The 25,744-nt window shown below is 57.6% G+C and overlaps 8 protein-coding genes across 8 annotated transcripts; 3 read left to right on the top strand and 5 right to left on the bottom strand.

Moving 5' to 3' along the window:
- Nucleotides 1–2,494: 2,494 nt before the first annotated feature.
- On the top strand, nt 2,495–3,811 carry GMORB2_2897 (uncharacterized protein; the record flags this gene model as incomplete). Its single annotated transcript, XM_035464873.1, has 3 exons — nt 2,495–2,647; nt 2,776–2,845; nt 2,916–3,811. The coding sequence occupies 3 exons, from the start codon at nt 2,495–2,497 to the stop codon at nt 3,809–3,811; spliced, it is 1,119 nt and encodes a 372-aa protein (XP_035319111.1).
- An 828-nt stretch (nt 3,812–4,639) lies between these two features.
- Nucleotides 4,640–6,891, bottom strand: GMORB2_2896 (anaphase-promoting complex subunit 8; the record flags this gene model as incomplete). The annotated part of the gene is made up of 3 exons (XM_035464872.1): nt 4,640–5,923; nt 5,996–6,128; nt 6,185–6,891. 3 exons carry the CDS (start codon nt 6,889–6,891, stop codon nt 4,640–4,642), a joined length of 2,124 nt encoding a protein of 707 aa, XP_035319110.1.
- A 1,371-nt stretch (nt 6,892–8,262) lies between these two features.
- On the top strand, nt 8,263–9,532 carry GMORB2_2895 (farnesyl diphosphate synthase; the record flags this gene model as incomplete). The annotated part of the gene is made up of 2 exons (XM_035464871.1): nt 8,263–8,413; nt 8,685–9,532. The coding sequence occupies 2 exons, from the start codon at nt 8,263–8,265 to the stop codon at nt 9,530–9,532; spliced, it is 999 nt and encodes a 332-aa protein (XP_035319109.1).
- A 947-nt stretch (nt 9,533–10,479) lies between these two features.
- GMORB2_2894 (uncharacterized protein) lies at nt 10,480–13,641 on the bottom strand (the record flags this gene model as incomplete). The annotated part of the gene is made up of 3 exons (XM_035464870.1): nt 10,480–10,724; nt 10,886–12,164; nt 12,253–13,641. The coding sequence occupies 3 exons, from the start codon at nt 13,639–13,641 to the stop codon at nt 10,480–10,482; spliced, it is 2,913 nt and encodes a 970-aa protein (XP_035319108.1).
- Nucleotides 13,642–15,031: 1,390 nt separating this feature from the next.
- Nucleotides 15,032–16,342, bottom strand: GMORB2_2893 (Nucleoside-diphosphate-sugar epimerase; the record flags this gene model as incomplete). The annotated part of the gene is made up of 3 exons (XM_035464869.1): nt 15,032–15,339; nt 15,511–15,956; nt 16,158–16,342. 3 exons carry the CDS (start codon nt 16,340–16,342, stop codon nt 15,032–15,034), a joined length of 939 nt encoding a protein of 312 aa, XP_035319107.1.
- Nucleotides 16,343–16,848: 506 nt separating this feature from the next.
- GMORB2_2892 (microfibrillar-associated protein 1) lies at nt 16,849–18,114 on the top strand (the record flags this gene model as incomplete). The annotated part of the gene is made up of 1 exon (XM_035464868.1): nt 16,849–18,114. The coding sequence occupies one exon, from the start codon at nt 16,849–16,851 to the stop codon at nt 18,112–18,114; it is 1,266 nt and encodes a 421-aa protein (XP_035319106.1).
- Nucleotides 18,115–18,287: 173 nt separating this feature from the next.
- GMORB2_2891 (DNA polymerase alpha subunit B) lies at nt 18,288–20,574 on the bottom strand (the record flags this gene model as incomplete). The annotated part of the gene is made up of 3 exons (XM_035464867.1): nt 18,288–18,461; nt 18,607–19,969; nt 20,060–20,574. The coding sequence occupies 3 exons, from the start codon at nt 20,572–20,574 to the stop codon at nt 18,288–18,290; spliced, it is 2,052 nt and encodes a 683-aa protein (XP_035319105.1).
- Nucleotides 20,575–21,091: 517 nt separating this feature from the next.
- Nucleotides 21,092–24,401, bottom strand: GMORB2_2890 (PAZ domain; the record flags this gene model as incomplete). Its single annotated transcript, XM_035464866.1, has 4 exons — nt 21,092–22,585; nt 22,672–22,919; nt 22,990–24,228; nt 24,275–24,401. 4 exons carry the CDS (start codon nt 24,399–24,401, stop codon nt 21,092–21,094), a joined length of 3,108 nt encoding a protein of 1,035 aa, XP_035319104.1.
- Nucleotides 24,402–25,744: the final 1,343 nt, after the last annotated feature.

The raw sequence follows: 25,744 nt of genomic DNA, 5'->3' as shown, positions 1-25,744 counted from the left end.
AAAAAAAACAGCGTCACGTGTATCGTAATAGTGACAGAAGCGGCTCTGAGGTGAAACAAAAAGGAAGGCGCCACGGACTCAAAGGGTTCCTCCCTTTCTCCAGTGATAGCAAGTATAATATATATGACGTAACTCTTGTCATTGTGGGTTGTGGTTGTCAGGCAGCGGGACCGCCTGCTGTTGTTGTCTTTTATCGTCGTTGCTTTTCATCCATGATTCTCCTCCATTCGACTCTGATGGGCATCATCATCGACGGAGGTTTGGGGCAGCGACAAATCATTCATCCTCCTTCTTCTTCTTCTCTCTCTCTCTCTTTCTCCCTCCCTCTCTCTTTCCCTCTCTCTGTTTATTGCATGTTACGGCAAGGTTTTATTTATTTTTTTAAGAAAAAAAAGATGATGATCTGCGTGTACAACGTGCAGCAACGTCGCATTATAACAGACGTACTCGTCCAGCGGGGACCGGATGAAGGCTTCAACAGCTCCTCGGAACGAAGAAAATGTCGGGCAGAAATACGTACGTGTGCACGGAAACGGTAGCGGTTCTGTCACTGCGGGCGATTGAATCATGCCGCTTCTGAGACAGTAAGCAGACCGACTTGTGGTCCCAACCCGTCGGTTGTATATCGATGGATGTGATACACGATGTCGCACCTGCCCGGATCCCGGCGTATATGATGGAGACCCAAAGGTGGAAGCCCGTACTGGTGATACTCATCCTCGGGAAACCTCTCAAAGCTTTACTGAATAGATGGCCGCATATACCCATATCGCCCCGCTTCGATATGAAAGCCGCATCCATACATCTCCGTGTTCCATCCTATTCTCGTCTCTTGCCAAGGTGAAGAAAAGAGAGAGACATGGCTGAATTCGGTCCCTTTCAGGACAGGTCGAGTGTTCACATTCCAGTCTTTATTAACTTTTACTGATACATGATAGATATCCAGATTTGACGATTATTCGGCTCGAGCTTCAAATCAGCTACCACTACTATTACTGCTACTGCTACTGCTACTACTTACTACTACTTACTACTTACTCCTGGTCCGAGAACCACGTCTCTCCACAACAACCGGCATGGAATACGACTACAGGGCAAAGAAAGACCGAGCAGTATACTGTAAACGGTGACGGGGAGAGGAGCAGAGCGGAAACATGTGCGTATCCTCTTTATTCTCTTGTCTCTTGACTTCCTCAACTCAGCCAATCCTTGTCCCATCCGCACATACATGCGTCCCAACTCTCCAACTCTCAAAGAACTGGGCAGAGGACAGAAACTGATGATACATCGTGCAACAAACAAAACATGGCAATAAACATGGTAATCGTTCCGCAAGCAGACGGGCATGTAAAAAATTAAAAAATTAAAAAAACATGGTTCATCTCCTCCGGCATCCTTCTGCAGTCACCAATCGGAAGGCTTACTCGTGCGACGCCCGTTCCTACGTGGCCGTTGCTTCCCGTCTCATCTGACAGCGAGACAGCTGCCTCATTATTCCCCTCCTCCCCCGTCATCTGCAACGACAGTTTTATCCCCGGACATGTTCGTCATGTCTGGGAACCCTTCTTCCATTGCATACGAGAGCACTTGTACATGCACAGCCTTCCTTTCCGTGGATCTTGTCTTTCCCCTTTCGAGAGACCTGTCCGTATATCACTGTTGACCTGCTCATTGCTCAACAGCGTTCCGGGGCACAACCCATCTTCTTCTCGTGTTGGCTCAATTGTTCTCGGGCTATCAAGCACCAGCCATCTACCGGCTCTCTTTTCTTCTTTCTTCTTCTCTTTCCCCTTCGTTCGAAGACACCAATAAGAAAGAAGCAAACTACCAATCACACTAGAACTGCCTTTTGCTGGTGTCTGTCACTAGTTTCCAAAAGCTCCATGATCAGCCATCCATCTTTCTTACGAAGACCTGGGGCTGGTTCGTTGCACGTCTTCAATGTTCGATGCTGGACGGTCCGTCCTTATAACTGCACCCAAGTCACTACAGTCTTGACCGTTCCCGGTAAAACCAGTTCCGAGTCTAATCCTCGTATAACGCCTCCTCAACCATATTGTAATAAATAAATAGAAAAAGACAAAAAGACACCCCCCTTTCTGCTCTGATCCCATCGGAACAAGAATAGAAAGACTAGAAACAGGTCAAAATCTACATCTCGGCTGGGTGAATGATGAGACATTGGGTCAAGCTACCGATTCTGCCACCGTGTCGTGCAAGAAAGTATGAGAACTCTATGCAAGATACAAATAGGCCCATGGGCTTCCTTTTGAGAAAAGGATTCATCATTCCATCGCTCTCTCTCTCTCTCTCTCTCTCTCTCTATCTATCTATCTTTCTGTTTCCCATTAGACACCTCTCATTGATGCGTGGTGTTATAGTCAATCGAGTCCTCTCGTCCATTCAAGATCCGACACTCCTCACCCCCCTCATCTACCTTTACTGATCCATTCAACCGACAACCATTCGCGATATCTCCCCCTCTCCTTTCAAGATGCGCTTCTCCGAGACCCTTGCTTCGGCCTCGGCCCTCATCGGTACTGCCTCTGCTTGGCCTCACACAAGCCCCGTGGTCAGCTCGGTGGTCACACCTGCCACCACCATCTACACAACTATCGTCACCACCGACTACACCACATTCTGCCCGGTAAGGTTCTGCCAGAGACATGATCCCACGATGACGTGGACGGCCTGATGCATCAAGGGATTTGAGTTTCCAAATCATATATATATGCTTGACATCTCGACACGTGCTGACACCCTTGTGCCATGTAGACTCCCACCACCATAGCTCACAACAACATCACGTACACGGCCACCTCTAGTCAGACTCTGACCATCACCAGTACGCTTTGTCTCTTGCCTCGATCCCCTCTCTCTGAATCAGTTGGCCGCAAGCTGACATGATGTCCCAGACTGCCCATGCACCTTCACCCAGCCTACGTCTTCTCCCCTCCCGGGAACCACCGAGGTCACTCCTCCCCCTCCACCCCCTCCCGTCAACACGACGACGACGAGCTGTGAGACTTCCGACATCTCCGTGCCTGCTACCTCCGTCACCCCCTTCCCTACGACTGGTCAGAGCAGAGTCCCCGTCCCGCCCTCTCCCGTTCCCTTCGTCCCCACCAGGAGTCGCAGCACCGGTCTCCCTCCCACTTCCACCGCTGCTACTCCAGTCGTTTCCCCCGTCGTTTCCCCCGTCGTCCCCCCGGTCGTCCCCCCCGTCGTTTCCCCCGTTGTTTCCCCCGTTGTTTCCCCCGTTGTTTCCCCCGTTGTTTCCCCCGTCGTTCCCATCCCCGTTTCTAGAAGCAGCGCTCTCGTCTCCCCCGTCCCCGGTGCCAGCAGCGTCCCCGTCGTCCCCGGATCTTACAGCGCTGTCCCCGTCCCCGGCGAGAGCACCGCCGTCCCCATCGTCCCTGGTTCCAGCAGTGTTCCTGCTGCCCCTATCGCTCCTGCGGCATCCAGCGCCGTAGCCCCTGTCTCTCCAGGCGTGACCAACAATCCCGTCGCTCCCGTCGCCCCCGTCGCTCCCGCCACGGCCACGGCCACGGCCACGGGCCTCACCGCCGTCCCCTCGTCCGCCGCTCCTATCGGTGGCGAGACCGGTGGCGAGACCGGTGGTGAGGTTCCCTCTGCCGCTTCTTCCGGTGAGGCGCCCAGTGGTACCGGTGAGGCTCCCTCAGTTAATTCTGGCGAGGCCCGCAGCGGCACCGGTGAGGCTCCGTCTTCCGTGCCCACCGCCGGTGCTGACCGGGCCGGCGCTGGCTTCGGGGCTCTCATCCTTGCGGGGACTGTTGCCCTCATGGTCTGAGAGCGTTTCTTCGTTTTGATTACTACTTCTCTCCCGCCCTTATTTTTTCTTCTTATCCTTCCTTTTTTCCCCCTCGGCTCCTTCCTCAACAGAACGTAAAAGAGACCTTTCTTAATAGCTCCTTCTGTCCTTGCCGATTTGCTCATGCCTTTTCTTGTCTCTTCTATAATGTGGGGTTGTAAAAAAAAGAGGGGGGGAGGGGGGGGAGGAGAACAGAATACTTTGAATTCTTTTCGAAAAGTATTTGAATTCTAAAGCCATTCGCGCAGAATGTTTCGAGAGACTTTTGGTCTTCTTTTCCGACGCTTGTTTTCCTCTATTGATACCGTTGAGAAATGATGATTTTGCAAAAAAAAGAAGAAAAAAAAGAAAAGAGAGCGATGGTGTGTGTGTGTGTGATGGACATGATGACGTCCATCAGTTCATACTGTCTGATCATGCCGGTCAAGACTCCCAAATTTCGAGGTTTTCATCCACTCGATTCCTCCTAGAAGAAAAGTAGGGAAAATGATGAAACATCATGCTAGCATCCACTTCTGTCTTCTGAGAGCTCTGCAACAGTGGCATCTAATGCTATGCGGTATTCATGACAAGGTGGACAGTAGTGGCGGGCAAGAGTTGGGGGAGTACCCAAGTCCTAGATACATCATGGTATCAAATTCATTATCCGGGGGGGGGGGGGGGGGGGGGGGGGGACTGTAGAGAAAACAATGATAATTCGTCATCTCATGGTTGCTATTATACTCAAATCGTACCTCTCTACCTCAGTCCACCAGGCAGCTCCAGCATGCGCGGCCTGAGGCGTCGCGGAGGGGTCGAGAAGCGACTCTAGCGCGCCAAGTCATCACCTTCCAGCGCGTTGGATGCGTCCAGCCTCGACCTGACCTCTCTCACCAGGGCCTTGGCCTCCTCAACCTCGACGCCGTCCTGGCACATCTCCGTGGCCAGCCGGTTGGCCGTATGGTAGTCGGCCGTGCGCATCGCGAACCGCGCTAGCCACATCCGGGCCTTGCTGGTGGCCGCCGTCACGCCTGTGCCCTCGCGGCCCGTGCTCCGATCCTCGCCAGCATGCGGTGCCGTCGACGCTCCCGGTGCTGCACCGTCGTCCGACCCCGCGGGCGAGTCGTTGTGGATCCTGACAGACTCGGCCAGGTTGTTGCTGCCGCCGTCATCGTTGCCGTCTCCCGCACCACCACCGTCCTCCTGCGACATGCACAGCTCCATGTACGCCTTTGCCTCCTCTTCCTCGCCGAGCTGGTCGTACATGACTGCAATCTGCAGCAGTATGTCTGGGTCCATGTGTCCCGTCACGCTGCGGGGGCCCAGGAGCTCCCCGCCGCTGCCGAAGCTGCTCCCCGTCTCGTAATACGCGTCGGCCAGTAGGGCCCGCTTGAGCGCCTTGATGCCGTCGCGCTCGCGACCCATCTTCTGCAGGCATGACCCGACAGCCATCCACATCTTACCGTCCCACGGTCGCAGTCCGGCTGCCTTCTTGTAGTACCACAGCGAGTATGTGTGCATCTCCAGCATCTCGTACGTCTGGCCCAGGCCATACCAGGCACGGTAGTCTCGGCGGTTGACGTCCACGGCCCGTCGGTACGATTCGATTGCTGCGTGCGTGTTCTTGAGCTCCACGTACTCGTGTCCCATGAGTGTCCAGGCCGAGAGGCACGACCGGTCGAGCGTCAGCGCGCGGCGGAAGTACTGCACCGCCTTCTCGTGCATGGACAGCAGAGAGTAGTAGTTCCCGATGACGACGCAGGCCTCTGGTCGGAATTTATCCACGCTCGAGCAGAGATGTGCCAGGAAGGCCAGCTTCGGCCGGAGGCCCAGGACGTAGAGTATATTGGAGTAGTGGTCGAGCGAGTCGAGCCTGTGAGGATGCAGGGCTAGAAGCCTGCTGAAATGCTGCTCCGCCGCCATGAGATCCTTGGAGTGATACGCCAGGAGCGCATTGCAGGTCAGGAGGAATGACGAGGTCGGAAAGATCGAGAGGAGCCGCTCTAGCGAGTTGGCCAGACTCGGTGACTGCTGGTACAGTTCCAGTGAGGCGTGGAGGTGGAACATGTACGAGATAATGTGTTCCGGGCAATGTCGCGATACACGAGCCAGCTGGTGTTTTGTCTCTGTGAGATCACATGTCCGATGCACACGGGAAGGGAGTGGTGAGGAGTTGAAACGTACATCTTCGGCCCTGGATATTAGAGACGTCATTTCCAACCAGCAACCCCAGTTCATGGTGTATTTGTGGACACTGCGGATCAACAGCTCCATGGCTTTCTCGTCGTTCTTCTCTTTCGCCAGCACCACGCCATATCTGCGAGCATTGTTAGAGATGGGAGGAGACAGATGGCATCTCCGCGTTCCACTGACAAGTATTCGAGCCAACCTTGGCTTGCCTCGACATCGCCGTCCTCGCCGGCTCTCTCCTCGAACCAGGCCGACAGGAAGCGGCCGACGACGAGAAGCTCCTTGTTGACGACGGTGCCCAGATCCTGGGGGCCCATGACCATCTCCGACTCCTCATTCTTGCGCTTCTCGCCGGCCATGAACTTGGCGTACAGGGCGAGGAACAAGGCCTTTTGGCTAAGGCGGGGCAGCTCGGCAGCGGTCGATGGGCGCGATGACATCGACGCCCTCGCCTTTTCCCTGGATCTCGGAGTCGCGGGAGCTGCTTCGAATCTCGAGCTCAGGACGCTCGACAGCAAGGAGTCGGGAAGGAAGACGGCGGCGCATCGGTCGTACTCGTGACAGTCGAAGAAGGACTTGGCTAGCAGGTACTTGCTCAGCTCCTTGGCCTCCAGAGCAGCCTCCTCCGGGTCTAGGTTGGGGGTGTTGATCGGCGAGGTGAAGGCCTGCTTGGAGGCATCGTCGGCGTCTTCGGTTTCCGGCAACGCATTCAACAGTTCTGCCGCCCTGATCGGACCGTGATATGTCAGCTTGGTAGGAGAGAGACGCGACTGCGAGTGGCAGACAACACACCATCTTGAAGACTGATAGAGACAGCGCTCTGAGCATCTGACAACGGCATCCTGGAGGGCCACGCGCAGCTGCGCAATCTCTTGGGGGCTCAGAGTCATTATGGTGTTGCGATGAGCCCCAGGCGCGTTGCTGCTGCTGCTGCTGCTGCTGCTGCTGTTGGCTAAACGCGTGTGGAGCAGGTCCAACGAGTCGTACCGGGGATGTATACGGTGGTGATGTAGCTTAGGAGGGGCAGCTGGAGGGAGGGGGGGGACCCGCCACCTTCAAAATGCGGGACGGATATTAATACAGCAGAGAGCCAGATTGATCTCTCCTCGTCCCCGTTGCATAGTTGAGAACCACTAGTAGTACACTGGAAGATGGATATGGGGGCTACTCTCAGATCTTTTAATTCCGGAAAGTGTGATAGAGAGCAAGACTACGGGTAGCACTACGTAATACTTGCTTTCGCTCTTATGGCTTATGGCTTCTCACTCGGAGCCGCTCCCACATCTGGGTCACGTGAAACCGCGTTTCATAGAATGCTGCAGTAGAGACTTCCGAATACTAATCTGTACTACTATTATTGTAGTGATGACGTCCTCTTCTCCGTCGTCAGCAAAAATCTTGCATCAGTCCGAATATTACGGAGAAGAAAAGAAAAAACTGGCGAGAGATCTCTATGTTCACCACCATCGAAAACATCGCCATCCAAACGGTTGCCGTTCCCATGGCTGATATTCCGAGTGCCACCAGGCTTATCGTATTGGCTGCTTGAGCAACTGTCGGTGAAGACCCTGTCAACCGAGCGCTCCGTCCCGCGAAGATAACTCTGGCTCTGGCTCTGGAAGAGGTAGAACGAAACATATATGTCTGGCATAATATGCTGCAGCGGCAGCGGCAGCGGAGCCGTGCCACTCATCGTTATTGTGCGAGCCACGATACAGATTAGTCTGACACGAGTTGCGTATGGCCTTTTTTTTTTTTGTATTCTCCCTAATGTGCCGCTTAGTGATGATACAGGTCCTGACAGCGTGTATTACGACGTATCAATAATAATCCTTATTCGGGGCTGCAGATGGGGCCTGAGGACTTTCTTTCTATGGCACAGGTAAGTTACATCGATAGTGGGTAAGTCAGGGTCCAGCGGTCCCAGTCCAATATACGTGATGACAGGTGCAGTAAATAGTGGACACCGCGCCTAACGCGCCTAACTGGCTTGCGGTTCCATATATTGTTGTTTTCTAGGTCTGCTCTGGGTCTCTTCCCCATCTGTTGGCTCTAGCACATGTGGTACGAGTACCAATTTTTTTACTACTAGTGAGGGGGCAATGGGACCTGGAAGATGCCCCTCACCTACACTATTGTAGAGTGCAACTCATGGACCGATATTACTTAACTCCTCTTCATTCCCCCGCCCCCGCCCCCTTGACTGGCCTTTATCTTTCAACTTCATTTCCAACCGGTTTCGGATCATATACACACCAAAAATGGCGCAACAGACTACACTCAAGGAGTTCGAGTCGGTGTTCCCGAAGCTCGAGGAGGCTCTGCTCGACCATGCTAGACTGTACAAGCTGCCGGCCTCGGAGCTCGAGTGGCTGAAGAAGGTGAGCCAGTGTCTTTCTCTCTCCCCTGGTGGTGTTTCCCCTCGTTTTCCCTCTGGAGAACAAAAGGGACATGTGGCAGGGTGATGATGCGCAGAGAGAGAGAGGGAGGGAGAGAGAGAGGGAGGGAGAGAGAGAGAGGGAGGGAGAGAGAGAGGGAGGGAGAGAGAGAGGGAGAGGGAGAGAGAGAGGGAGAGGGAGAGAGAGAGGACTGACGAGAAACCTGTAGAACCTCGAGATCAACCCCCTGGGTGGCAAATGCAACCGCGGCATGTCCGTGCCGGACTCTGTGTCGCTGCTGCTAGGGCGACCGTTGACCGAGGACGAGTACTTCAAGACGGCGACGCTGGGCTGGATGACGGAGCTCCTGCAGGCCTTCTTCCTGGTGTCGGACGACATCATGGACGGGAGCATCACGCGCCGGGGCAAGCCGTGCTGGTACCGGCACGAGGGCGTGGGCATGGTGGCCATCAACGACGCCTTCATCCTGGAGTCGGGCATCTACGTGCTTCTGAAGCGCTACTTCCGCGACCACCCGGCCTACATCGACCTGGTCGAGCTCTTCCACGAGACGTCGTGGCAGACGGAGCTCGGCCAGCTGTGCGACCTCCTGACCGCCCCGGAGGACAAGGTCGATCTCGACAACTTCTCCTTGGAGAAGTACTCCTTCATCGTCATCTACAAGACGGCCTACTACTCCTTCTACCTGCCCGTCGCCCTGGCCCTGCACTTCCTCGGCATCGCCACCCCGGAGAACCTGGGCCAGGCCGAGAAGATCCTCATCCCGCTGGGCGAGTACTTCCAGATTCAAGACGACTACCTCGACAACTTTGGCCTCCCCGAGCACATCGGCAAGATCGGCACCGACATCAAGGACAACAAGTGCTCCTGGCTCGTCAACCAGGCTATCGCCCGCGCCACCCCCGAACAGCGCGCCATCCTCGAGGCAAACTACGGCCAGAAGGACGACGCCAAGGAAGCCACCATCAAGAAGCTCTACGACGACCTGCAGCTCAAGAAGGTCTTTGAGGACTTTGAAGAGAAGCGCGCCGCCGAGCTCCGCGCCATGATTGACGCCATTGACGAGTCAAAGGGTCTCAAGAAGTCCGTCTTTGACACTTTCCTCGGAAAGATCTACAAGCGCAGCAAGTGAATGCTCTGCTCTGCTCTGCTCTGCTCTGCTCTGCTCTGCTCTGCTCTGCTCTGCTCTGCTCTGCTCTGCTCTGCTCTGCTCTGCTCGGCTCTGCTCTGCCTCGCTTTACCTTGCTTTGCCTTGCTCTTCACCTGTCTACTGTTCTACCCAAAGCTGACGCCCATCCATGTCACATCCCCCTCGACATACCACACACATATCATTCATATACCAACCAAAGAAGGCTGACTTGGGGCTCCTACTCTTTTTTTTTTTCACTTTTTTTCTTGAAAGAAATCAAACTTCTGCATACACTATACAATAGAAACACTGCGCTTTTTCTTCCTTTTCTTTACGCTTGAAAAGATTTTGGAGCTTTGTTTCATTTGACACCGGGTTTCTGTTCTCTTGAAAGAAAAAAAGCATCGTGTTTTATTGTTCGGGCATGGCATAATATTACACCTGTTGGTACACAAATAGCGCGCGTAGATGATGAACGAGGTGCGTTAACCAACCACCCACCCACCCCCCTCCCCTTCGAATGAGGGGTCGCAGCGGTTGTGATAAAAAATCTTGTTCTTTGTTGTATTACCCGTCTTGAGACACAGCCTCAGGCTAGAACAACCTTCTTCCTGGTGGCATTTCAAACCAAATAATTTGTGCTTTTATGCAAAACAAGAACAAGACAGAGGGGGGAAAACCCCCCCCAATTCATCAAAACCCAACATGTAAAACGCCCCCAGGTAAAAAATAAAATGAATTAAACAATCCCACCTCATTGCACAACGTCCCCTTCACTACAGTCATTACGCAAATCTTCGTCACCATGTGAACATGAGAGGCTTCATGCGCAGATCAAGAACAGGCGTCAAGGAAAATCAAGCTCCCAAAAGGGGAGGAGGGGGAAGAGAACAGGAAGCGCCGGAGGGAGAACACAAGGAGAGAGTGCGTGTGTCTACCTGATCTGGTTAATCAGCGGCTCGTGACGAGTAGACGCCTGCCGCCTGGGCTGCCTCCCGTACGACCCGTCCGTCCACTCGGTACTCCTGGGCTGCCTGACGGAGCGCTGCTGCGCCAGGAGTGTAGGCTGCTGCGGCGGACCGCCGGCCGTGGACCGGCTGCGCGGCCTGCCGGGAGGCGGGAGGGGGAATGCCGAGACCGATGGTGCGGGCGCGGCCGAGTGCCCGCGGGTGTTGCTCCGACGAGGCATGGGCTGGCCGGGCATGGGGCCGGTGCCGCCGGTGGCGTAGTCGATCAGCGGACCGCCGCCGGGGGGCGGCCTCATGCCGCGACCGCCCGAGGGGGGAGGTCGGGCCATGCGGGGGAGCAGAGGCTGCTGCTGCTGCTGGCCGGGCACGGGCACGGGAGGCACACCGCCGGCGCCGCCGTAGTGAGGCGGTCTAGCCGTGTTGGTCGTGCCGCGACGGACGAGCGGGGCCCCGGCTGTGGTGGGACGGCGGGTCGGCTGCTCCGGCCGGGACATGCTGCGCGTGCGGCTGGACTGCTCGCGTGCGGAGTGCTCGAGCGCGGAGGGGAACCAAGGCGTCGACGGCTCGGGCTTCCTGCCGCCGTCGGCCTGCTGCTGGTAGGCGCTGTTGAGCAGCGAGGGGCCGTCGGTGAAGGGACCGTCGTTGGCGGCGACGGGCTTCCTGGCGATGCCGACGCCGTCGGCTTCCTGCTTGCGCTTGTCGTATGAGTCGCCCAGCAGGCCCCCGGCGAGGAATTCCCCTTCGCCGTAGAGGTTCCCCAGGAGCGTCGTGTTCGCGGGCTGCTGCTGCTGCTGCTGCTGCTGCTGCTGCTGGAGCTTGTGCTGCTTCTGCTTCTGCTGTTCCTCCTCCAGCTTCTGGCGCTCGACGCGTGCGGCTGCCGCCTCGGAGATCTGCTTGAGGTCGAGGTAGGGAGGCTTGTCGTCCGAGACCTTGAAGGACAGGGCGGAGTCGCCCGAGTCGGAGTCGTCGAGGATGCCGTGGACGCGGACGGCGAGGTACCAGCTGCGCCAGGCGTGGACGGCGTCGTAGAAGCGGCGGGCGAGATCCTCATCATCGGTGGAGAAGAAGTGGACAAAGTTGTCGCCGTTGGGGAACAGGGCCGTCTTCTGCTGCGACTTGATGGCGTAGCAGAAGTCGCGGGGCGGCTTGAGGTGGCGGCGCGTCTGGTTCTCGCGGGGCAGGTAGATGTCGAAGTCGGATAGGTGGCAGAGCGTCGTGGTGTCGCGGTCGGCGCCGCTGCCCTCCATCTTCTTCGAGGCCACCATCTGGCCGTTGTCCATGAGGGTTATGTACCGCTTGTTCCACTTGCCCGGACGGCTGGAGTGGTGCATGTGGACCGTGAAGCCCACGGGGGGAGGCTCCTCGGTGCGGGGGACCGAGTCGGCCTCGAGGTCGGCGTCGTCCGGCTGGCGCGCGCTGTGGCCGATGATGAGCAGCGAGTTCTGCCTGTCACGGTCCCACGAGTTCATGGCGTCGCGCACGTGCTCGTACTGACGCATGCGGCGCTCCAGGCCGAGCACCTCGTAGCACTCGTATACCGTCGCCGTGGTCGGGTCCAGCGCGTGGACGACTCGGTTAGCCGTCTCGCGCACAATGTCCATCGGGGTGGTGTCGTTGTACACGGGCAGGCTGATGGTGGAGGATTGGCATCGCACCGTCACGCGCTGTTTAGTCAGGTCAGCAAAGGTCGTCGGGGTATTCCGGGCAGGATCGGTGCCGGGAGGGAAGAGAAGAAGAAGGGAGAGGACTCACCCTCTCGCCGCCGTTGCTGGCCGTGGTCGGCACGTCAAAGTCCATGATGGACGGGCCCAGACTAGAGACCTCGGAGGCGCTGGTCGAGGGTCTCTTGTTTTCGATATCCGAGTCGATCGCCTTGGACTGGGCGTCTCGGGGCGTGGTCAGCCGACTGTCGGCGTCGGGCGCGGCGCGGTTTGTGTTTGTCCTCTTGAGGAACCCGAAGAGTTTCCTGGATCGCGACTTGGGGGAGGGGGTGGCGGTGGGTGTCGCCTGCTGCCGATGGTGATCGTCTTGAAAGCTGGTGCGGCGTTTGCTGTTGCGGTTGTTGTTGTCGTCGTCGTCGCCGTCGCCGTCGCCCTGCTCCTTCTCAGCCTTGAGCCTGGCGACCTCCTCAGCCCAGGGGATGACGCTGCTGGCGTGTTCCCTGTTGGCAGCGGTGGCAGTGGTGGTAGGCCTCTGGCGATGCGACGAGGACGGCGGAGTTAGAGGGAGGTTCCTGTCGAGGTCACCGGCAGGGCCAGCAGAAGGTCTCTTCTTGCGGATCTTGTTGTCCTCACCGCCTCTGCTCTTCTTCCTGAGATCGGAAAAGATGTTGGTCGACTTTGGGGTCAGGACAGAGAATTTCCGAGCGGTACTGGTGGTGGTGGTGGTGGTGGTGGTGGTGGCGGCTTGCTGGTGCGGTGGCCAATTAGGAGGATTGAGATCAGTATTGTCTTGTGCTGCGCTACCACCACATGCAGCTTCTTTCGGTGCTGGTGCTGGTGCTGCTGCTACCGGTGCTGCCGCTGCCGCTGCGGTCGCCGTCCTGTCCTTCCTGGCGTTGCTGTTGGTGTTGGGGGGGACGACGGCGGCGGCGGCACCGGCCGTGGTGGGACGGGTAATGCTGGTACCGCTGCTGACGGCATCGTGGGACGAGGAGGATGACGCGGCGACATGGGCGTCCGTGCTGAGTGACCTGATGCGTGTGGGAGAGTGGGTAGGAGTGAAGAGTTGCTGGGGTCGGGAGCGCTGAGGCTGGGTCTGCTCCTGGGGGGTTTGGGGGCGAGGTTCGGTCTGGAGCTGAGATTGATGGGATTGCCGAGTCTGAGGTCGAGATGGCGATTGCTGCTGCTGCTGCTGCTGGTGATGATGATCGCGGAAGATGTCAAAGTCCTTGATCCGTTGAGTCGTGGGGGAGATGCTCTTGTCACGGAAGCTGCGATAGCGAGACAGGACGGCTTCGGCAGCGGTGGATGGGCGTCTCAGCGGTGCAGACGCCTGTCTCTCAGCGCCCGGACCCGGCTGGCTGGGGGGCTGGGCGTCAGGGGAGTCCCCGTTGTAGCAGTCGTAGTACTGCATCTTGATGCCTGTCGCCTGCGGGGGAGACTGTTCAGGCGTGAGGATGCCTGCAGGTGGGGCTGCCATTTTTTTTTGGAGGGAGGGAGGGTGGCTTATAGGGGATGCTGGCTTATAGGGGAGATAGGCTATGGTGCTCATAGCGGGTGTCTGGGTGTCTGTTATGGCGGGTGCGGCACGCTATCGTGAGAACTCGGGGTGGAGCTGTCAGTTGGTGCCGGGTGCCAGGTGGTGATGCTTCTCCATACAGATGAGGAGGAGTAAGTGGGCATGAAGAGGTAGAAGAGACAGGAGAAGGAAGAGCCAGATAGACTGAGAGTCTGCCAGATATATCCTTTTTTTTTCTCTTCTTCTGATAGATCCATTCAACCCCTTCAGTTCCTTCAGTCCCTTCAGAGCCCACCACTCTCATCTACGCGGTGCCGTGCTGGTATGTACGGCTTCGCGTCAGTCGACTCTCTCTACCAGCAAATACATTCCAGCCTTTTTTTTATCTTACCCGAGCGTATTGGCCGATACAATAGATAGTAAGCCAGCAATGCACATATAATGGCCCTTTGCTCAATGTCTTGCCTCGCCTCCTCGCCCGTTCAAGTCCCGTATCCATTCAGTGCTACCTCATGAGTAAGTAGATCTGTCTCAACCTCTTACGGGGTCCCAGGCAGTTCAGTCTCGTGCATTGCTCAGGAATGTGGTATTCGAGTATTATATTGCATGGCGGTGGGTGGGCTGTCAGTGTTTCTCCCACCATTCTACTCGTACGTCGTCGGCTGACTCCCTCCATGTCCTCGCCACTGCCTCTTCACCTCTCTGAAATCAATCACCCAGGCATCACCATCCATATCATGAGCATTTTACCATTGTTTTTCAGCTTCTGATCTCCATCCTCTCCTTGTTTCAATTCTGTACACCTTGGTGGGCATTTGACTTTTTTTTCTTCTCATCTTTTTTTTTTTTTTTGCGTGGGGGCCATGTCTCCCATCACCAACTAACAGTTTGAAATCCAAGAGCTTTTCCCTCCCTTGTCTCAATCGAAAGATAAAGAAAACGTCTCCCTTGAAGAGTCCCCCCCTCCCCCCTCCCCCCCACACACGTCAATTCCAATCCACGGCTGACTTGCTGCTGCTGCTGCTGCTGCTGCTGCTACTATTATTACCACTACCACCACTACCACTACTACCACTACTGCTACTAATCGCTACTACTACTAATCGCTGCTAATATCCTCTCTCCCTATACGGAGTATCTCTCCCCCTTTCCTTCCTTCACCCGGGGTTCCACGTTCCCGAGTGTGTGCCTTTCTCACGTATTCACATCTTGCTCAGATATCATATCCTGTTTTCTGTTCTTTCCCTCCATCTGCCCCTTCGGTCCGAGACCATCACCATGCCCAGGTATTTCGTCTTCTTCCCCTCCTGGATCTTCCCGTCTGGAAATCTCTCCCCTTCCCCCATCCCATCTACCTCCGGTACACGTGGGCCTCCCGACCCCACCAGTCGTCGAATCCCACGGTCGATACATCGATCCCCAGATCCTTGAGGGCCTTGGTACTCAGGTGGCAGTCGTAGGGTCTCTGCACCGAGGCGTTAGGGTCGTTTCCTTCAGTGTTGGCCACCAGGCCTGTGCCCTCCGTCTTGAGGCCCAGGACGGCCGCAAACTTTTGGCAGATCTCGTACTTGGTCATCCTGTCCTCGCTAGAAAACTGTAGGATCCTTGGCAGCTCCTTCTGCTGCGGGCCAGCCGTATCGAGATATTTGACGGCCACATCTGAGTATTTCACACACGCGCATATATACGTCAGTCTGTCTCTCTGTCTCGTCCTGTCTTGTCTTGTGTGTGTGTGTTTGTCTCCGAGTCTTGTGTCTCGGTCCAACCACAAAGAAAGAAAGAAAAGACCCCCCAAAAGAAGAAGGGAGAGAGAGAGGAAGAGAAACATACCGTGACAGACCCTCCCCACGTCCTCAGTACACGTGGGGTATCGAAGAGACCAGTGATCCATCTTGACCTCGGCCCCCGGCGCCTGCGACTTCCACAGCGAGTCCATGAGCGTGTTGACCGCGCTCTCCGACGCAGATTCGGCGTGCCCGTACAGCACCGGTACGCGCAGGACCACAGACCCAGCCGCGTACTCGTCCAGCACTGCTACCTCGCCGTCCCGCTTGGTCTGCCCGTACAGGTTGGTCGGTCGCGGCGTGGCGTCGGCCTCGTAGGGTGCCTCCCCCTCCACGCCCGGGAAGACGTAGTCGGTCGAGATGTAGACGAGGAGGGCCTTGCGCTCGGCCGCCAGGTTGGCCAGCGAACGGCTGGCCTCGATGTTGAGGGCGCGGGCGCCCTCGGGGTTCTTTTCTACCTTGTCTGGGAAACGTTCGGCGGCACCTTTTTTACTGCTTAGCGCCTTTCAATCTCCTTTCCTTCCTTGAAAATCACACACACACACTCTCTCTCTCTCTCTCTCTGTGTGTGTGTGTGTGTGTGTGTGTCTTTTAGGTCTCTGACATACAGTGGATGATAGCTTGGGGCCTAGAATCGTCATTGGTAAATGATATGCGAATGGCGATGAATAGCAGGTATGAGGAAAAACATACTTGACCTCGTCCAGCACCTTGGCAACTGCCTCCTTGTCCCCCAGATCAACTTTGAGAACGTCGACGCCGTCGGCGCGAGAGAAGCCCGTTCCCTTGACGGACCAACCCCGCGCTCGGAAGGCCTTGGCCACTTCCCGGCCGAGCAGGCCAGTGGCACCGGTGACGAGAACAGTACGCTGAGTCATGATGTCTTGTCTGCGAAGTGTGTAGGTGAATTCGTCGTGTGTGTCTATATGAGTGAAGATGTATATGAGGATTGCTGTTTTCTTTTTTCTTTTTTTCCCGCGCAGAAACTGAAGCTGTTGCGTAAGTGGGAATTACCTCATGGAGGAGCTGCATGAACAGGACCTATGACGCCAGAATTTTGTAGGTACAGCTTAGGACCACCCACATATTACTATATTAAGTACATGACCACTGAAAAAATAGTATTCTGCTTTTCATTCTCATCCGACAGAAAGCCTAAGAATAGAGTAGGAAAATAATCGAATCACATAACTTCTTCAGACGACAGACCTCTCTTTTCTACCCCGTGTAAATCCAACCTCAAGATAGCTACAGGGTAACCAGCCGCCCACTGCTTATCGATTGTAGACCCGACCAAAATTGTCGACCAGGACGACATATTAATAACTTCCCTCTTTCCGTACACCAACAACAACAACAACAACAGCAGCAACAGCCCATCACAATGCCACCCAAGCGCATGACAGCCAACCCGGTGAGGCCGGCGCGCCACCGTCCAGGCAAGCCAGCAGGAGGCGACCCCTCTTCCTCCAGCTCCGACTCAGAGGGGGAAGATGCAGCTAGCCACGATGGTGCGGCCGTGGCGCCTCCCCCTCCCAAGGCCACCAGCGCCGGCAAGCTGTTCACCGACCTAAGCAAGATGGACCTAGACGCTCGACGGAAGGAGGCCCGAGCAGCCGAGGACCTCCGATTAGCAGCGCAAAAGCTAGAGCGTCAAGCCGCAGAAGAAGGATTTGTCACCGAAGAAGAAGAAGAGTCAGGGGAGGAAGAGTCTGAAGGATCCGAAGAAGGCGAGAGCTCAAGCTCAGAAGAAGAGTCAGAAGAAGAGGAAGAACGGCCGAGACGACTGATGATGCGACCGAAATTCATACCCAAGAGCCAACGCAACAAGGACCCGGAAGCCGAAGCGCGCCAGGCGGAAGAAGAGGCGGCGGCGGCGCGGAAGAAGGCCGAGACGGACGCCCTGGTAGAGGAGCAGATCAAGAAGGACCTGGCCGCACGGGCGGCGGGCAAGAAGCACTGGGACGACGAGTCAGACCCGGACTCGGACGTCGACACGACAGACGGGGTAGACCCAGAGGCTGAGGAGGCGGCGTGGCGCGTGCGCGAGCTGCGGCGCGTGCGGCGCGCGCGCGACGAGATCGAGCAGCGCGAGCGCGAGCTTGCCGAGGTGGAGAGGCGGCGCAACCTCACGGACGAGGAGAGGCGGGCCGAGGACGAGGCGCACCTGGCGCGCCAGCGCGACGAGAAGGACTCCAAGGGCAAGATGTCGTACATGCAGCGCTACTTCCACAAGGGCGCCTTCTTCCAGGAGGAGGCCGAGGCCGCTGGCCTGCTGCAGAGGGACATCATGGGCACGCGCATCGCCGACGATGTGCGCAACCGTGACGCCCTGCCAGAATACCTCCAGCGCAGGGACATGACCAAGCTCGGCAGGAAGGGTGGCACGCGCTACAAGGACATGCGCTCCGAGGACACCGGTAGCTGGGGCCAGTTCAACAACCAGCCCAGAGGAGGGGGCCGCCGCCCGGCTGTGGCGGACGATGACAGGTTCCGGCCTGACGACGACAGGTTCAGGCCCGATGCCGGTAGCGCGAGGGGCGCCAATGCCGCTCCACTCGGCGACGTGAAGAGGAGGTTCCGCGGCGAGGACGGCGAACGGACCAGGTCGCCTGACGATGCTAAGCGGCGGAGGGTCGATGGGGACTGAACCCCCCGGCACGATACCGACTGAAGAAGGATAAAACATGTACAGTAACCAAGTTTTGGAGAATACTTCCTCTTCTTTCCTCATAAAAACACAAATAAGATACCGACTTGTACAATACCTCCCAGGTTTTATTTCCCCCCATTCCTTTCTTGGTGCTTCATTATTCATGTGACTTATATCCTTACAATTTCCACTCGTGCCCTCTCAAATACTCTGTGGCCCACCATTCCCTCCAAAACCTCCTGGTTATCCGTCGACGGCGCGTGGAGTGACATGCGTGCGTACGTTCCCGCGCCTCTCCGTTTGGACAGAGGACCAGGGTTGATGGCCACGACACTCTCGACGACCTGTTTTCCCCGAGGGTTTAGCATGGGCACGAAGAGAGGTAGAGAGAGAGAGAGAGGTAGAGAGAGATAGAGAGAGAGAGAGAGAGAGAGAGAGAGAGAGAGAGACGAGTAAAGAAAAAAAAAGAGAAGAAATTGAAGAAATTACCTTGGTAAATGGAGGTAGCGTACTGGGCGTTATCATGACATCGGGACGCACATTGACCATCTCACCGAGCTTGAGATAACTGACGTCCAGCACGGCTCCGGTGGCGCGGCCGTCGGCGGCACCGACCTTGGGCAGCCTGGACCTGTCCATGGGCGGGAAGAGGGGGAAGTAGTGCCTCTGCTCTATGAGGTGACGGCACAGCCTGGCCATGGGGTCCGGGGGCGCAGAGCCGGAGGAGCCGGCGGCCCCCCCCCCCTTGACGAGCTCCTCGCCCTTGATCTCGTAGAGTATGTCCAGGCTGGAGAGGGCGACGACGGACTCGTTCATCTGGAGGGCCATGGGATTCGAGACGATGCGCGCGGCCTTGGGGAGTCCGAGCTCCTTGTGGCGCGGGATCGTGTCCTGCGGCCACGAGACGTGCTTGTCCAGGACGTCGCGGACCGAGGGGACCAGGATGATGGTGACGGACGGGTTGGAGGCGGCTAGGCGCTGCAGGGCCGGCGCGAACATGTACCGGAAGGCCGTCGACATGGTGGCCGTGTCGGCGTCGGCGCCGGCCTCGTCGGGGAGGTCGAAGTCGCCCGACGCGAGGAGCGGGTGGTCAATGTCCATCAGGGGACCCATGAGCACCACGGCGTCGGCGTACGTGTCAGCCGCCTGGCCGCACAGCGAGTGGAGGGGCTCGAAGTCGAGGTTGTCGTCCGCCGTGTAGGGCCCCGCGGCGAATATGATGTTCAGCGGGGCCGGGACTGCGCCGTCCTCGTCATCGTCGACCATGGCGTCCGGGTCGGCCATGAGCTTCTGCCTGTGCGCATCGATGGCCGAGACGGACGACGCGGCGCTGGGCAGCAGCGGCATCTCGAGGATCTCGTCGACAACGAACGACTTGCCCGACGCGTTGCTCCCCTTGAGCGCGACGATCTGGCCGGGAAAGAAGCTCCAGCCGCCTCTCACCTTGGCCAGGTCCAGCGGCACGCGGAGCCCCATGCCCGTGCGGCGCGACGTCTCCAGCACCAGCGACGCGGCATTGAGCCTCCCCTCCATCGAGTCCGACGCGATGCGGCCGACCGCCACGATGGGCGTGGTGCTCTGGCTGGCGGCGCTGCCGAAGGCGGAGTCCTCGAGCTGGTGGTGCTCCTGGACCACGGCGGCGAACTCGTCGATCCGGTCGTCCAGTATCTCGCTCGCCTCCGAGAGCTTCATGGCTAGGGGCTTGTACGCCATCTTTGTCTGGTCCGAGGCGACCTTGAGCTTGATACGCGGCTCCGAGTAGGGGGCCAGGGGGGCTTCCGATGCGGCGAGGTGGCTGTTGAGAATCTCCACGACCTCACCTGGCTTGTTGCGGTCGGCGAATGACGTTGCGCTTCAACTCCTGTCAGGCATCGTCTATACATCAGAAGAGAGGGAAGCTCAGAGCAAAAGAAAGAAAAAAAAGAAGAGAGAAAAGACTTACGGACTCGCCATGCTCTCCAGCTGTTCGCCCATATTCCGCCCAGCAGCCGGTGAACTCGCCGGCCCAGCAGCTCTGGGCGTCCCGTCAACAGCCTTCTTCCTCAGACTGCCGGCGCCGCCACCACTCTTCCCCAGCCTCCCGCCGGACGGCGTGCTGGGGACCATCCCATCCAGCATGCCGAATACGTCGGAGCCGCCTGCTGCGCCGGCGCGAGGCGCGGCGTGTGGTTGCTGTCTCGAGCCGCCGTGGCCCGGCTTCTTTCGGCCGACGTTGCTGGAGGTGCCGGTGCTGTTCTCCCTCTCGAGCGTGTCCTGGATGGTCTGCTTGAGACCCCGGATTCCCTGGAGAGTCACGACGTCGGCGTCCGTCTCCATCCTGAGACAGTACGAGTCCCATTTCAGATACAGGTCTTCGACTGACAGGTCGTGGAGGCGCATCATGGACTGGAGCTCGGCCAGGATATCGGGCTCCAAAGCCTTGTTGGGAGAGAAGCGCGACTGGAGTTGGTCGGCCATTTCGTTATCGTTGCCGGAGGCCTCTCTGTCGGGTATGCCTTCTTATGACGAGCGGGAAGGAGGAGGAGGGAGGGATGGGACGTAGATTGGAGAGTCGAGGTCTGTAGTAGTCTAAAGTCTTGATGGATGCGGGATGTGCGACGCGGTGCGACGCGTCTGGATCTGCCGCGTAAAGTGGTGGGGCTATAGGTACGTCGTATACATATCTAAACCAGCATGTCACGGTTGAATAATCCATCTTCCTTTCATTTCTTTTTCCAAGGGAGCTCTTTGATACGAAGAAGAGACGATCATATTCATTCAATCATTCTGCTATAGGTATCTACGAAAAAAAAAACCCCCTCCACTTCATCCTGTAGTACAGTTTTACCAGTCCATTCATGGACCAAATATGTAAATGTCTGTCCTAGCTAAACATAACCGAAATGGCATTGAAAGCAAACAAATCAAATCCAAACGCATCGAAGCAAGGGGAACGAAGAGAGGAAGGAAAAGGAGATAGGGGCGTGAAGAGGTATCATATATAAAACATACTATCCTTGAGTCGCGCATGGATACGGACATCGTCATCCTGCGCACCCATGCCACTGCCAGGAGCCGATGACGGCGCGGCAACCGAGCCCGCATCAAAGATATCCTTGAGATAGCACCTCGCCCTCTCACACAGGATGTCAGCATAGTAAGCGGGGGTGCAGATGCTGACGGCCTTTGTGGCGCGACCAAAGACGTAGCACATGCTCTGGGTCAGCTCGTGCAGCTTGTCGGCGACGTTGCTACCGGCAGCGGTAGCACCAGCTGCGCCGCCGGCGCGGCGGCGGAAGATCTCGTCGAGGATGACGCAGTAGTGCGCCGGCCTGGCCGTGCCTTGGAGGGCGGCGTGGGCCTGGAGGAAGAAGTCCCAGATGCGGGTCTCGGTCACGCCTCTGTCGACGACGGTGCCCGGCTTGGTGTTCCCGGAGCGGTCGGCGTCGGCGTCCTGCGTGGCGTAGAAGCGCGTGTGGTGGCGCTTGCCGACGACGACGACGGCCATGCGCGGCAGGCCCCTCGACTGGTCCGGGGCGGGGTAGACCTGCCTGCAGGCCTCGCGGAGGAGGGGCACCTCCGTGTCCAGGACGAGCTGGTACTGGCCCTCCGAGACGCCGTCGCGGTATACGAGGATGTTCTCGGGCAGGGCGGACTTGTTCCTGGCGCGCCAGAGGGCGAGGCGCGACTTGAGCATGGCACCCAGGTCCGACACCATCTCCTGGCGGCTGCGCGACTGGATGCTCAGCACGCCGGGCCACTGGCCCAGCCTGGCGTCGATGCTGGCCACCATGCCCGCGATGCTGGGGGCGTGCGACGCCGACCCGGGCGACGGGTGCGTCACGTCGATGCCCACCACCATGGTCTTGCCCTCGGCCACGACGCCGAGGTTGCCCGGGTCGACCGACTGGTTGACGCCGCCGAGCTTGAGGTTGAACTTGAGCGCCAGGTTGCGCAGGTACTGGTCCTGGCCCTGCGGCTTGGCCATCTTGCTGCCCACGCTGCACACCGTGTGCACGCCGTACTTGACGTCGCCCAGCTGCTTGAGCCGGTCGTACAGCGGAATCGGCGTCGTCGGCAGGATCACCAGCAGCATCTGCAGGCTCGACGACGCCCGCTGCATAAAGGTGTCCAGCTGCTCGTCGTCCGTGCCGCTGAGCTCCACGCGCTGCGGCGGCAGCGGCGGCGCCGCCGCCATACCCGTGTCCCGCAGCACGCCGTGGAAGCTGCTGACCAGCTGCCCTAGCTCCTGCGAGTTGAACCGCCGCGCGCTCGGGTACATGCTCGGCATATCAATATACAGGCACGACCACTTGCTCAGGCTGCCCGCCGTGTCGAACATGAGCTTGGCCGAGTCGCGCGGCACCATGTTCCAGCTGCCGTTGGCCACATGCGCTTGCTTCTTCTGCTTGTACACGACGCGGGGTCCGTTGAGCACCCGGCCGGGCACCGTGATCAGGCTGTTCGTCGCCGAGATTCCAAACCTGGCCTGGAGGAATATGTCAGCATCGAACTGCCTCCCTCTGCAGGCGCCGGAAAAGGGGGGAACCGTCGAGGATCAGTTCGGGAACTCACAAGTAGTGGATTCGTGTTGCCAGACAAGCCAGCCGTGGCCAGGCCGTTGTTCACAATCGACAACACATTCTCCGCCGGTCGCCGAACAGCGAAGCGGATCATGCTCTGCGTCTGTCCCGGATCGAGCTTCGTCTTGGCCGCCTGGCCCGGAAGCACATGACACACCTGCAAGGGGAGATAGGTCGGGTTCGCCCTGTTTCCAACGTTGACGACGGGCATCTCTGGGTTGGCGATCTGTATGCCGTAGGCTACAATCCTCGTCAGTGCTCATATACGCTCACCCACATCATCATCATCCATCATCTCCCCGCAACGTACTGTTGGAAAAGAAATCGTAGACGGAAATATACCGGCCACCACCACCACCACCCTGAGCGGGTGCGGGCGCAGGCGCAGATGTGCCTCCCTTGGCCTTCTTCTTCTTCTTCGGCGCCGCTGCCCCCGGCGGACCTCCCTTATCGGCACCTTCAGGAGCAGGGGCAGGAGTGGAGGTATCCTGGCCTTGAGCGTCCAGCCAGAACTCGACGTCCTTGGCGCCGGCGCCCATGGCCTTGACTCTGGGCGGATGGGCGAGGCCGTGGCCGTCATTCCGGCCGGCCAGGCCGAAGATGGTCTTGACGCGGGGTATGACCTGGCCGTTGGACCTCTTGCGCTCCTTGAGGTGGGTAGTCCTGACGCGCAGGCCCTTGATGAAGGACTCGAGCCTGAACAGGCCCCGCTGGCGACCGAATGTCAGGAAGAGCTGGAGGAGGGGCCCCTCGTTGTAGAAGGCGCCGTGGCTGACGTTGACGTTGACGAGGATGCGGCCGGTGGCGGCGCGCACGCTGGCGAAGAAGCCCCTCACGGCGGTCAGGCAGCCGCCCAGGTCGAAGGTGTCGGACTGGCTGCCCATGGCGAAGACCTTGGAGGCGCCGATGGTGGCCAGGTTGCCGCTCGACTTGGCGTAGTGGTTTAGGAAGATGTTGAGCGCCTGGATCATGGGCAGCTTGTCGTCGTACACGGCCGACAGGTCCGCCGACGTCAGGTGGGCCTTCAGGTCCGACACCGTCAGCGCGTTGGGGTACCGCCGGAGCCGCACCCGGTACTCGGGCGCGCTCTCGCGAGCCGTCTCCTCGTCCTCGCCGCGGTACCGGACCGTCACGTCCGTGGCCGGGCCGGGCAGCTCCCGCCGGGACACTAGCGTCGCCTTGAAGTCGCAGGCCACGTCGTCCCTCAGCGCCGCCAGATCCGGGACCTCCAGGAGCAGACGGACCACCTGCGTCAGCTTCTTGCCCGTCACCTCGGGCGTCACCGAGATGTCGTACCGGTGCAGCGTCAGCTTCGGAGGCGCCTCAAGAGCAACGTAGTTGGCCCACAGCACCACGGCCCGCCCGCCGGTCGCGTACACCGGCCGCGTCGGCATGTCCAGCCTCTCCTTATCCTTGAGGCTCAGCTTAGTCATGTCCATCGATGTCTTGAGGCCATCCTCGATCTTGGTCACCGTCCTGTCCGGCACGGGAACTCCTCCGGGTGGTCTTGAATATTTGGTAACCCCATCAGCACCCGCAATCGTCTTGTCTTGTCGCCGTCGTCTTGAAGAGGCTCACGACAGATATGTACTCACGCAGTAGGCACTCCGCTGCCTTGGTATCCTCCTCCTCCGCGTCCGCCACCTCGACCACCTTGACCACCTCGAAACGGGGCTCCACCTCCGCGTCCGCCGCCGCCGCCGCCACGTCCTCCACCTCCATCTCCTCGTCCGCCACCTCCGAGCCCACGACCTCCGCGGCTAGACATGGCCGTTGATGATGTCTGTTCAGGTAGTTGTAGTCGGTAACGCGCAGTAAGTTGAATAGGATGTGTGGAGTAGAGGATGAGAAGAAAAGAATGAAGTGATGACGTTCTGGAAGAGGGGTTACGCTAGACGGTATACATGTACATGTATACGCATAAGTCGTATATAATATATAAAAATACAAACAACCTGCTCGGTGGCCAGTACTATCTGTATTGCTATTGAGGCCATGCAGCAGCAGCGGGTAATGCCCATTCATCTTTGTCGGCCTAATGCATTGTCATACCTTACCCCACCTCATGTTTCCTTTTGTCTGGGCCATCCATCCTCTCTGCTCCCTTTTCCTTTCTTCTCATTGCTCGCTTTGGTCGGTGGCATGCTGCAGCTCCTCCTTCGAGACCTCTGCACCGTAGACCTCTGCACCGTGTACGTGCATCATGCAAGTCTGTTTGCCTTTGTCGCGGTGGCCTCTATGTTACTGTACTGGAGAGTCAGAGAGGTGAATGGCAGTCCCATATTCGAACAGAGTGACTGTTGGCATGCCAGTCCGAGGTTCTTGGTCTTGTTTGTTTTATCGTGCAAGTACACGGTAGGACAGCTCCCCTTGAGACAGCTCCCCTTGAGGCGTCAATCTGCCTGCTACCATCGCACCACCACGGCTCGCATGCATACAAGAGACGTAACCGCGCGTCAAGCCTGACCATTCATTCAGGTGCTGGTAGCACGACGCCTGAAATGACGGGATTGCTTGTCTGAGATAGTTGGCTGCGTCTTCACACACTTTCCATTGCGCTCCATCACTTTCTGTTGATTCGCAATTGCGCACAGATAATAGTGAGCGATCACACAGGTGCACCAGTCCCTTCGAATGACGGGCCGCAGCGGTTGTGATGATATTATTCTTGTTACGTTAACCTATCCAAGGCTCCTAATGAAGATGATGAGGTTGGTGATTGGTGATGCTCTGCGTACCACCTGAGGCATAGCCTCGGGCCGGAACAACTTTCTTCCTGATGGCATTTGGTGTTTATGCAAAACACTTTCAGTCTCTTCCTCTTCTGTCCCACTTGCTTATTATCGAGAATTTCATGCTTCATGGCAAATAGAAAGACACGATATCTTGTCATTTCTTCTTATTGCAAGAAAAAGAAAAGAAGTCATCTCGCTAGATTTTCAGATCTTCATCTTCTTCTGAATACGTTGCCTCTCTGTTCTGTAGATGCCTGAATGATTCATTAAAAAAATAGAAACCTACACCATGATCCAGAGTAATGCCATCCAGAAGTGATGTCACATCTT

This window comes from Geosmithia morbida (genome assembly GCF_012550715.1).
Source record: "Geosmithia morbida isolate 1262 chromosome Unknown scaffold_15, whole genome shotgun sequence".
NCBI classification, from domain to species: Eukaryota; Fungi; Ascomycota; class Sordariomycetes; order Hypocreales; family Bionectriaceae; genus Geosmithia; species Geosmithia morbida.
Note: the sequence above shows the minus strand (reverse complement) of the source record. Positions and strands in the feature narration are given on the sequence as shown.